The 13,035-nt window shown below is 37.4% G+C and overlaps 1 protein-coding gene across 1 annotated transcript in view; it reads left to right on the top strand.

The window, feature by feature from the left end:
• The first annotated feature begins 5,405 nt into the window (after window positions 1–5,405).
• The window catches only part of LOC127678094 (vomeronasal type-2 receptor 26-like), a 42,070-nt gene continuing 34,440 nt past the window's right edge, over window positions 5,406–13,035 (top strand). The window contains exons 1-2 of the mRNA XM_052172900.1: window positions 5,406–5,620; window positions 6,795–7,092. Of these exons, the coding sequence (XP_052028860.1) occupies window positions 5,406–5,620; window positions 6,795–7,092 (513 nt within the window). The remainder of the gene's footprint in view (window positions 5,621–6,794; window positions 7,093–13,035) is intronic.

Below are 13,035 nucleotides of genomic sequence, written 5' to 3'. Positions count from 1 at the left end.
TCTCATCTCCTTGTACAATGCTAAAGTCCAATTGGATGAAGGATAGCCACATTAAAATAGATACACTGAAACTTATAGAAAAGAAAGTGGGGAAGAGCCTTGAGGGCATGGCACAGGGTAACATTTACTGAACAAATAGCTTATGCTCTAAGATCAAGAATTGACAAATGGGTCCTCATGAAATTACAAAGATTCTGTCAGGCAAAGGACACTCTCAATAGGACAAAACAGCAACCAACAAATTGTGAAAAGATCTTTTCCAATCCTATATCCAACAGAGGGCTAATATTCAATATATACAAAGGACTCAAGAAGGTAGATTCCAGAGAACCAAAATAACACTATTAAAAAATTGGGTACAACTCCTGGGCATATACCCAGAGGATTCCCCAGCATGTAATAAGCATACATGCTCTACTTTGTTCATAGCAGCCCTGTTTATAATTGCCAGATGCTGGAAAGAACCCAGGTATCCCTCAACAGAAGAGTGGATGCAAAAAATGTGGTATATATACACAATGGAGTACTATTCAGCCATTAGAAACAATGAATTCATGAAACTCTTAGACAAATGGGTGGAGCTAGAGAACATCATACTAAGTGAGGTAACCCAAACTGAAAAGATGAATCATGGTATGCACTCACTAATAAGTGGATATTAACCTAGAAAACTGGAATACCAAAACCATAATCCACACATCAAATGAAGTACAAGAGGAATGGAGGAGTGGCCCCTTGTTCTGGAAAGACTCAGTGAAATAGTATAGGGCAGTACCAGAACGGGGAAGTGGGAAAGGGTGGGTGGGAGAACAGGGGGAGGGAAGGTGGCTTATGGGACTTTTGGAGAGTGGGGGAAAATAGAATATAATTGAAAAATGAAGTGGAAGTATTCTCTGAAAAAACTGCAGATTTTCATACAACATATGCATGATAAAATTGAGGATTACATACTGTTTTTAATAAAATTGAAGATTTATTCAGAAAAACAAAAATATAATTGGGTACAGAGATAAACAATGAATTTTCAGCTGAGGAATATTGAATGGCTGAGAAGCACCTAAAGAAATGTTCAACATCCTTAGTCATCAGGGAACTGCAAATCAAAACAACACTGAGTTTCCACCTCTTACCTTTTAGAGTGGCTATGAGGAAATACTCAGAAGACTGAAGGGTCTTGCAAGGATGTGAAAAAAGAGAAAAACTCCTCCACTGCTGGTGGGATTGCAAACTGGTACAACCATTCTGGAAATCAGTTTGGCATTTCCTCAAAAATTGGGGATAATGCTACCAGAGGACCCAGCAATACTACTCCTGGGCATATATCCAAAATACTCGCCAGCATGCAATAAGGACACAGGCTCCCTGGGACTAAACCACCAACCAAAGAGTACACATGGAGGGACCCACGGTTCCAGATGCATATGCAGAAGAGCATGGCTTTGTCGGACCACAAATGGAGGAGAGACCCTTGGTACTGAGAAGGCTAGATGACAGAGTATAGGGTAATGCCAGGACAGGGAAGCAGGTGTGGGTGGATTGGTGTTCAGGAAAGGAGGATTGGGTAGGGGATTTCTTTTAGGGGGTGAACAGTGAAGTGGCACCACATTTGAAATATAAATAAAGAAATTATCTAATAAAAAAAGATATATTATAGAGCCATTGTCAAAAAACAAAACAAAACAAAACAAAACAAAACAAAACAAAACAACAACAACAACAACAACAAAACAAAACAGGAGGGAACTGGCCTAAAACTAGATGTGGAAATCAATAGAACATAATAGAAGATCCAAATATGATCAGAGAGAACTACAGCTATATAATATTTGCCAGATATATAATTAGTACTTACTGGAGAAAATGCAGTTGTCCATCAACTGGTCTTAAGAAAAGTGAATATCTTGACTCGGCAGAGGGAAGAGGGCTTATGGGAATTATTGGGAGGGGGAACCAGGAAAGGAAAATCATTTGGAATGTAAACAAAGAATATAGAAAATAATGAAAAAAAAAAGAAAAGTCAATACCCATGTGTAAAACATTTAAGCTATATACAAAGCTTTCAATCTGTAAAATTAGTTCCAAATGGATCACAGACCCCATCTTAACACTTGAAACTTACAAAGGGCTATAGGTAAAACTAAGTAGAATTTCCAGATATAGGCTCTGTTCAAGGTTTGTGTTCACACATCTGGACCCAGGCAAACTCCTTAGAGTTGTTTTCAATCATTTGTATTTAATGCTTCAAGTTTTCAGTAAGGGAAACTGAATTTTCACCACTAGATGTAAATTCCATGTATCCTTGAGGACAGACTGCTGTCTTGTGAAGCTGGGAGTTTCATGAGATAACACTTGAAACCTGTCCCAGGATTTTCTCTGCTTTGCTGTAACAGGTTACATAGTTTTCCTACTAATGTATTTAAAATGCCTTGGTTTGGTGTTTTTCTCATTGATGTACTAATTTTCATTTAATTACTTCCATGTAGGAAGTGAATGGTTATCTGAAGACAAGTTGAATTCATATATAAAAAGGGGGATAGATGCAAGAGAAAGACATACACAAATACATTTAGTTTCATAAGACACAAGTTTATTCAGAAATAAAGAAATGATAATCTATGTTTTTCTAAGTTGAAAAAGAGGTAGATTGGGGGAACAGATCAAAAATGTGCAATTTAGGGAATAAAGTGCAACCTACTGCTAAAAAAGTAAGGGGGAACTTTTAAGGTCTGTGTAATTTTCCTTTTCCTTCATGAGCACTTGAAACCTGGGAGTCTTGATGGGATAAGGGGGACGGGCCTTAGGGTTATGGATTTCTTTAGGGAAGAAAGGCAAGTAGAAGGCAGGCATGATCACCCTGCTTTTGCTACTTTCTGATTTTCCAAGGTGCCACATTCGTATTTTTTAATATTTATTTTTAATTATTCACTTTATATCCTGCTCATTGACCTCATCATGGTCACGTCAACCCACAATCCTTCCTCGATTCCATCTCCCCTTCTTTTTGGAAAGAGTAGGCCCTCATGGTACTTCAAGTCCCTGAGAAGCTAGGCATATCCTCTTCCACTGAGGCCAAATGAGGCAGCCCACCTAGAAGAACATATTCAGGAGACAGGCAAGAGCTTTGGGATAGGTCCCACTCCATTTGTTTGGGACCTACACAAATCCAAATCAGCATATCTGTTAAATATGTATGGGGAAGCCTAGGACTAGACACTGTATGTTCTTTGATTGTGGTTCAGACTCTGAGAGCAACCAAAGGTCAAGGTCAGGTGATTCTGATTGACTTCCTGTGGAGTTCCTATCCCTTTATTTTGGTGGGCAATTTTTCATTCTATTCTTCCATGAGAGTCCCAAAGCTCCATCTATTGTTTTGGTTGTGGGTGTCTGCCTCTATCTGAATCAGGTGGTGGGCAGGTCCTCTCATAGATCACCCATGCTGGACTCGTATCTGCAAACATAAGACTGTCATTAATATTGTCATTGATTTGTTCTTGTCCATTGACATCAAATTGTGTCAGTTAATGGTTGGCCATTCCCTCAGTTTCTACTTTATATTCAGATTTCCAGGAAATCTGGGACAGAATGAAAAGACAAAACCTAAGCATATTATGAAAAGAAGATGGAAAGATTCTGAGATAAAATTCCCAGAAAATATTTACAATAAAATCATGAAAGAAAATTCCCCACACCTAAAAAAAGAGCTGTCTAAAAAGGTAAAAGAAGCTCACAGAACACCAAATATTTTGAGCGAGAAATTAAAATCTCTCTATCATTTAATTATCAATATAGTAAATATACAGAAGAACCAAAGAATATTAAAAGCTGCAAATAAATTCGTCATGTAACATAAATATCCAACCTATTAGAATTATATGTTTCATCGTTACAGAGTCTCTAAAAGATAGAATGGCCTGCACAAATGTCATTGAGACTCTAAGAGACCACAGATGGTAATCTAGGCTCCTATACCCCGCAAAAGTTTCAATCACCATAGATGGAGAAAAGAAAATGTCTCATGAGAAATCTAAAACTAAACATCCATCCAAAAATCCATGCAAACCCAGTATACAAGAACAAAAACTCTAATCCAAGGGCATTAATTACAGGCATGAAAATGCAGGAAATAAATAATTGCATGCTAGTAAAGCCAAAAAAAATTATGAAAGTACACACACACACACACACACACACACATCACAAACACAAACACACCCCTATACACACCCCACACACTATCACCACATACATCAAAACAAGTATTAACAATCAGTCACCAACTGTAGACACTATTGTGGATGCCATTAAGTTCATGCTGACAGGTTCCTGATATAGCTGTTTCCTGATAGTCTCTGCCAGAGCCTGGCATGTACAGAAGTGGATACTCACAGCCATCCATTGAACTGATCAGGGGGTCTCTAATGGAGGAGTTAGAGGAAGGACTGATGGAGCTCAAGGGGTTTGCAACTGCTTAGGAAGAACAACAATAAAAACCAAGCAGACTCCCCAGACCTCTCACTACCCAGCAAAGAGTACACATGGAGGGACCCATTGTTCCAGCTGCATATGTAGCAGATGATAACATTGTCTGGCACTAATGGGAGAAAAGGGCCTTGGTCCACTGAAGGCTTGATTCCCCAGGGTAGGAGAATGAGAGGTCAGTGAGGTGGGAATGGGTAGGTAAGCACACTTATAATAGAACCATGGGGTGAGGGAATGTGATAGGAAAGATCTGGCAAGGAATCTAGGAAAGGGCATAACATTTGAAATGTAAATACATAAAATATCCAATAAAAAATACAAGCTGATATTTGACCCAATATAGTAATCAGAAAGAATGTTTCTAATGTAACACTATTGGTTTTCCTTACAGAAATACTCTAAAATGATACTGATGTTAAATAATTAAGAGTCTAGTTCTTGCCTAACAAACACTGAGCCCTGTGATGCCTCCTTCAGATGACTCTTCATGACTTAATTTTGTTTCCACCGGTTAGTCTCTCTTTACCTTGAGAACTGGACAAGTCTCAGCTCAGTGAATGAACACACCCCACAGGTGTTTTAGTGGACTTCACATTTTTTCTTAATTGTGTGTTTTCCTGCTGAGAATCAGGAATCCCAGGTGCCAAGTGAGAGATTCATGAGTCCTTGGAGACTCACAGTGACTCTGTGAAGGGGACATAATATAGGGCTAAGATGGTATAAAGCAGATTGGACTCCAGGGAACTGAGGGAGTGTTTAGATACTGCTGGGACTGAGCCAGGACAAAACAATACTTTATAACCTTGATCCACATGGTTCAACCAGACATCTTTTACCAGTTTGTTGATGTACTCTAACGGATGATTAGTCCAAGATTCTCAACTGAACAGATATCTGGGTTTTATCAATTATTCATCAATGTTATTATGGAATTACTCAATGCCTTCTCTCTCCTGACTTTTGTCATTGTATTCCAGGAAGAAATTTCTTGTTTCTCCTTAAGTATACCTGCTTCTCCTGGCTACTATCAAGATGGGCATTTTGTTATTGGAGGAATCTTTTCCCTCAGAGTGACTGCTAAAGACAGTAGAATTAAATTTGGCTTTAATGATACAATGAATATACCAGAAACTGATATTTTGTAAGTGTTTGGCTTCTCGCTTTAAAAATATATTCTTTCAAGATTTCATACATGTAAACAATATATGTTGATCTCACCCTACTCTACTGGTCCCCTTCCAATGTCTCCTGCCTTCAACTTAATGGTGGCTCTCTGTCTGTCTGTCTGTCTGTCTCTCTGTTTCTCTCAAATTTTAATGTACTGAGTTCATTTAGGCATGTCAGCACTGCATGAGTATAGGGCATTATCTAGAGTCTAGGCAAGCTACTAAAACAAACCTCCTCATGAAACTGGCTGTCCCTTCCATGTTAGCCACCAAATGCCAATAGCTACTCAGCCTTGACTGTGTGCCTTTCCCCTACACATGCTGAATTCTCTTAAATATGTAAGAAATTTTTAAAAGCATTTTGCTGTCAAAAACAATTTTTCTTTTTAGTTATTTAATATATTGTATTGAGAAGATTTTAGTTTTCCTGTTTAAATGTACACTTGACACTATTTTTTTTCAGTTGCTATTGGTGATTAAGCACTTTGTATTTTCCTGAGGTTTATCTTATTCTTTGAAGACTGCATGAAATACTAAGATTTAATGTTTGCTATTTCCCACATGCTTTACTCTTCCATTTTATTTCAAAGACACAAGTCATACAGAAAATATTGGAAAATGTGTATTTGATAGTATTTGGTGGTACAAAACTTTAATCCCAAAGCTTGAGAAGCAGAGGCAGGTGGATCATTGTGAGCCTGAGTTTAACTTAGATTACATAAGGAGTTTAAGTTAAATCTTGATTGAGCAAGACAATGCCTAAAAAAATTCAAAAACAAAAATAATGGATTTAATAACAGGTTGTACTATGAATCTTATTTTTTAGCACAATTTTCTCCATATTTTCACTATTGAATAGACAGCCTGTTTCTTGGAATATCATGTACAATTTTTATATGAATTAGGTTGTTGTGAATAAAAATGGACAATTTGAGTGGTAGAATGGGAGGAGCTACATAGAGAAAAGAGAGGGAGGTAAAGAATGTAATTGCATTTTAATTATGATATTAAAATATATAAAATAATATAAATAATTATATTATATATGTTAATATAAAAACACAAAATAATTAAAGAAAGAATTAATATAATTAATTAGTTAATATAAAAAGAACACAAAAACATGTTCTTTCCAATTTTTCCTCCCAGGAATCTCACCAAAAATTATCAGCACATTTTGGCAACAGTTTTTGCAATAGAAGAAATCAATAAGAACCCAAATATTCTATTCAATATGTCCCTGGGATTCTATCTCTTCAATGTTGACTTTTTTGAAACAAAGGCCATGGAAAGTTCTATGGCTTTGCTCTCAGGAGAAAGCCCCCCACTTCCTAACTACAGCTGCAGGCCTGGGAAGACTGATAAGCTGGTTGCAGTCATAGGAGGCATTTCAACAGGAATATCAACTCAGATCTCCCGAGTTCTAAGTCTCTACAACATACCACAGGTACACAGAGCAAGCTGCTTCTTACATTAAAGATAATAAGATAGTAATAAATGTTAATTAATCAAGTTATTGATTATTGATGAGGTATGGGACTGCTTAATTATTCACTATTTTGTTATCATTTTAACTCTGAAGAATAGTTTATTCTTAACATGAAATGATGTTTGTAAAATAAATTTAATTTTAAGCCTTTAAAATTAAAAAAGTATAAGTCAAGGTGTTAACAACCTGTATTCTTAGCACTACAAGAAAATTTCTTTTGCTATTAACCATTTTTAATACTGTCTTTATTTTGTATGTAGTTTTAGAGCATCACAAAGCATGAGCTATAATAATTCTATGCACATATGTACACAGTAACTACTATGAACATATTCCTGATTATTTTACTGTGGTATCAGCTCATATTGCCACATAAGATTCATTTATAATAACAGCCATGGGTCAGACTTACTCTGGCTAAACATTTGTATTGTTGTTAATTTTCTCCTGTTGATAGGAAAGTTTTTACTTTTGTCTTTGTTTAAAAATCTTTTTGTTTATCAGTAATGATTTCTTATGAACAGTGTTAGAGAGGTAATATTTATGAGTCAATTACATCTTAATTAGTCATAAACATGAAAAAGTTTACTTAGAAACACATTAATTGGCAAATAACAGTGATCCAGTGTTCAATATATCCTACTAACCTTAGTGAAGTAACATAAATCTTAGAAAAATGAATTAGGCTGCCATACCATTTCATTTTTATTATTAATTTTCACCTATACATTTATTTTTGAGACATTCTCACTATGCAAATTTTCCCAGTCTTGAACTTCCTTTGTAGCCCAATGTAGCATTAGGGAGATCCTCATGCCTTTGCTTGCCCAGGGCTGGGATTAAAATCATGCTCCATCATGCTTGACTAGATTTTTATTTTTATAAGATTTTATGAGTTATTTTTTAAATATTTGTCATTTTATTTATTTACATTTCACATGTTTTCTCCCTTCCCAGTTTCATCTCCCCAAACCCTCAATCCTATCCCTCTTCCCGTTTGACTCTAAGAGGGTAATTCTGCAACCACCCACCCACTCTGACCTCCCTCCTCTATCATCCTCCTTTTACTGGGACAACAAGCCTCCACAGGACCAAGTGCCTCCCCTCGCTTTGGTGAAAGATAAGGCAGTCCTCTGGTACATATGTAGTATGAGTCATAGAACCACCCATGTATACCATTTGGCTGGTAGTTTAGTCCATGGGAACTCTCCAGGGTCCAGTTAGTTGGTATTGTTCTTCATATGGGGTAGCAATTTCTTTCATTGTCTTCAGTCCTTCCCCTAACTCTTCCACTGGGGTCCCCAGGTTCAATCCAATGGTTAGCAGTGAGGTTCTGCATCTGTCTTCTCTTGGTGCTGGCAGAACCTCTCAGAGGACAGCTATACTAGCTCGTCTCTGCAAGTATTTGCCATCAGCAATAGTGTCGGGTTTTGTTGTCTGCAGATGTGATGGATTCCAAGGTGAGGCAATCTCTGGATGGACATTGCTTCAGTCTCTGCTCCATTTTTGCTTTTCTGCCCCAAGTTTCATTTAGGCAGGAACAATTCTGTGGTAAATATTTTGAGATAGGTGATTGGTCCCCAGGTCCCATCCCTCAACTTTTAGCCATACCTAACTTCTGGAGGTGGTCTCCTCAGGATCAATCACCATTCTGTTGAGTATTGCGGCTAATGTCATCCCAATGAGTCTTAGGAGCCTTTTGCAACCCTGGCAATTGGTACTTTCTGATAGTCCCTCCCACATGCCTGATCCCTACCACAAAATATTCTTAGTTTTGGGGCTAATATCTACGTATCAGTGAGTGTACACCATGCATGTCCTTTTGGGTCTCGGTTACTTTCCACAGGATGGTATTTTCTAGTTTCATCCATTTGCCTACAAATGTTTGTGAAGTTATCATTATTAAGAGCTGAGGACTAGTCCATTTTGTAAATGTCCCATAGTTTCTGTATCCATTCTTTCATTGAAAGACATTAGTTGTACCAACCCTCAGGACAGTCAACGGAGTCCCTGTACTACATAGCAGAGAATGGGAGACAAGAGATGCAAGAGATGGACAGCAAGACAGTATTCGGATCAAGCTGGCAAATTTTTTTGCTTTGCACATGGCAATATAAAAGGAAGCAAGCAAGGTATAGGGAGGGGTAAAGGGGTAAGACATAGTTGTGGGGAACAATTTCAGGGGGGGCAAGCATTGTTTTTCTGGAACAGTTTCTCATGATTGTCTCTCAAAATCCCATTAAAAAAAAGGTGACTATTACTGCAGGAAATTGGTTCAGGAAAATGATCAAGAGGAGGTAAAGTGGAAAGGAGTTGCTGTGGTAACCTAAACACAGGTAAACTCTGTTCTATCCCATTCAGGTGAGCTCTGTATGGCTAACATGAAAGCTACTATTTTTCTTTCTAAAAGCAAGCTTGAGTATGTAAGATGAAAGGAGGAGATTTTGAGATCTATGTGAGATTGACTCCTGGCGATTAGGGTACTTTTCCTGCTTATGGCTATTATATATATATGGCTGCTATTAACATAATGGAGAATGTCCTTCCTAATAGCAATATAGCTGTGTCTTCATAAATTTTATTTTTTCTTTTAAATATGTTATTTTGGACATATGCTTATTATGACATTTCTAATGTATGCAATTATTTATAAGAGATGTGTTTATGACTGTACTTGTATCCCTCCCAGAGTTTTTAACCCCATTCCCCCACCTTTGGCCTCTTAGATTGTGCTTCTCGGTTCCTACCACCCACAATATGTGGCTCTTCATCTCCCTTCCCTCCAGCATCCAGTCTCTATAGGACTAGGCACATCCTGACCCACTGAAGCCAGAGTAAGCAGTTTTCTGCTACATGTTGGATGTGGGTCCTCAGACCAACCCATGTGTGCTCTTGGGTTGGCAGACTAGTCTCTGGGAGGTCCCAGGGATCTGTGTTAATTTATATTGTTTCTATAGGGTTACCATCCCCTTCAGCTCTTTTAGTCCTATCCCTATCTCCTCAATAGGGTTACCCAACCTCAGTCCAATGGGTGGCTGTAAGTATCTGAGTCTGTCTCAGTTAGTTACTGATAGAGCCTCTCAGTGGACAGCCATGCTATATTCAAATCTGCAAGTACAAGAAAACATCGCTAATAGTGTTATGGTTTGGTGGCGAACGATGGGATGGATCCCAAGTTATCCAATCACTGAATGGCCTTTCCTTCACTCTCTGCTGCATTTTTGTCCCTGTCTTTGTTTTAGACAAGACCAATTCTTAGTCAAAAATTTTGAGGGTATTTCAGTGATGCCATCCATCTCCTTGGGGCCCCTGTCTCTTTGGCTGATTCTAATTCAAAGTAATTCTGCACTTTTGGTTAATATCTACTTATCACTGAGTATATACATTTTGAGTCTGTCCCCTTGGGTCTGGGTTACCACAACCAGGGTGATGTTTTCCAGTTCTATCCATCTTCTTGTAAAATTCATTATATCCTCCTTTTTGAGATTCAAAATTTTCTCTTTCACCTATGGCTAGCTGGCTGCCTGAGGCTACTGAAACTTATGCACATAACCTAACAAACTTCAATATACTCACAATGTCCTGAGACATTTTTATCATTTCTTTTAGTAATCCCCCCACATGCTTCTTAAGTATGAACTGTGGAGCTGGCAGTGCTGTATTGTAGACCATATTCTATTCATGCTTCCTTTCTTTTATCAGGTTGGCATTTTTCTTAGAGTTTTTCTGTGTAAAATAAGTACAACATCCCTAGTGTATTGTAATTAATACCAAGTATATGCAAATCATTCCAACTTTACCTGTGACAGATAATCCTTTCTTTCAATTTCTTGTCTTCTGCAGCCTAAGTGCTGTATGTCTGTTCTCAACTAGTTCTCTGTGTTAAGTCCTCTGTATGTCGAGTCTTACATCTTTCTCTTTTGATTAATTTTCACAGTTTCAGAGCACATTCTTGAGTTGAAGAAAATTTACAAAGGTTGGTCTGTGGTGGGTTTTCTTTAAATTTATTTGTATAGTAATTTTTAGCAGGTTTAATTAGCTATCTGTTTTTACTTTCATTTTTTTCTCCACATTTTAGAATTTCTCCATCAAATGCCTGTCAGCTAAGTTCTATTTAGATTCAGAATTGATTCTTTTATTGTGTGTATATGCTTATGTGAGCCTTGTTTATGATTTATTGTGAATATTGTTTACTCTATACAACATATGTAACTTATACCATTTTCTTCCTCTTTTTAATTTCTAATACTGAGGAATCATGGCCTCAAGGAGGTTCCATAGTTGTTTGTTGTGTCTCCCTGAGTCTCCCTCTCCCCCTTTCTCTCTCTATCTCAGTCTCTGTCCCTGTCTCTCCTTTTCAGTGTGTTTTTGTATGTGTGCATTCGTGTGTGCTTGTGTTTGACCGTGTGTGTGTGTGTGTGTGTGTGTGTGTGCGTGCTCATGTTAGTGTGCATGAGTGTATGTGTGTTTGTGTGGTATGTGTGGAACATGTGATGTATGTCAGGACTGTGTAGGTAGGCATGTCAGGACACCTGACATTCTTCCTTCATCATTTTATCCACTGTTGTTTTAAATCAGAGAACTGAATCAGAAGCTTGATTTTGAGCTGGTTAGTCAGAAAGCTCTAGGGATTTACCTGTCTCTACCCTGTCATTTTATGATATAAGCACACACAGCCATCTGTGACTTTTTATGGGGATGCTGAAAAGTCTACTGCAGGCCCTTCTGCTTGTAGAACAAGCACTTCAAACCCAGGAAGCCACCTTTCAGCATCATGAGTATATATATATATGTATATATACATATATACATATGTATGATATTATATATATATGTATATATACATATATATATACAATATGTATATATACATATATATATAATATCATACAATACATACAATATAATGGATTTTTCATAAGCTCTTCATGCATGTATAGCTTTATACATAGTTCTTTAGTCTACTAAGCTCTGATTTGGCCTACTGGATACTATAGTTATAATTAGATGTTGAGGTTAGCCCCTAGACACCAAAACAGTGAACTAAACCTTCCCTCCATAAAATAAATTACAAAATTTCCCTTTTGAACATCGATGCAAAAATACTGAAGAAAATTCTTGCCAACTGAAACCAAGAACACATAAAAATGATGATCCACCATGATCAAGTTGACTTTATCCCAGGGATTCAGGGATGGTTCAATATACAGAAATCCATCAATGCAATCCACTACATAAACAAACTCAAAGAAAAAATCCACATGGTTATTTCATTGGATGCTGAAAAAGCATTCAATTAAAAAAATCAGCATTCTTTAATGCTTAAAGTCTTGGAAAGAACAGGAATGCAATGCCCATACATAAACATAGTCAAAGCAATATACAGCAAACCTGTAGCCATCATCAAACTAAATGGAGAGACACTTGAACAATCTCACTAAAATCAGGGACTAGATAGGGCTGCCCCCTTTCTTTTTATCTTTTCAATATTGTACTCGAGGTACTAGCTCGGGCAATTAGACAACATAGGAGGTCAAAGGGATAGAAATTGGAAAGGAAGAAGTCAAACTATCATTATTTGTAGTTATGATAGTCTACCTAAGTGACCAAAAAAACTCCACTAGAGAATTCCTACAACTGATAAACAGCTTCAGCAAAGTGGCAGGTTATAAAATCAACTCAAGCAAATCAGTAGCCTCCCTATACTCAAAGGATAAGCAGACTGATAAAGAAATTATGGAAATGACACCCTTCACAATAGCCACAAACAGCATAAAGTACCTTGGGGTGACTCTTACCAAACATGTGAAAGACCTGTATGAGAAGAACTTCAAGACTTTGCAAAAGGAAATGGAAGAAGACCTAAAAAAATGGAAAAATCTCCCATGCTCATGGATTGGC

This window comes from Apodemus sylvaticus, chromosome 2 (assembly GCF_947179515.1).
Source record: "Apodemus sylvaticus chromosome 2, mApoSyl1.1, whole genome shotgun sequence".
Taxonomy (NCBI): Eukaryota; Metazoa; Chordata; class Mammalia; order Rodentia; family Muridae; genus Apodemus; species Apodemus sylvaticus.
This window is presented reverse-complemented; position numbering and strand designations above follow the sequence as displayed.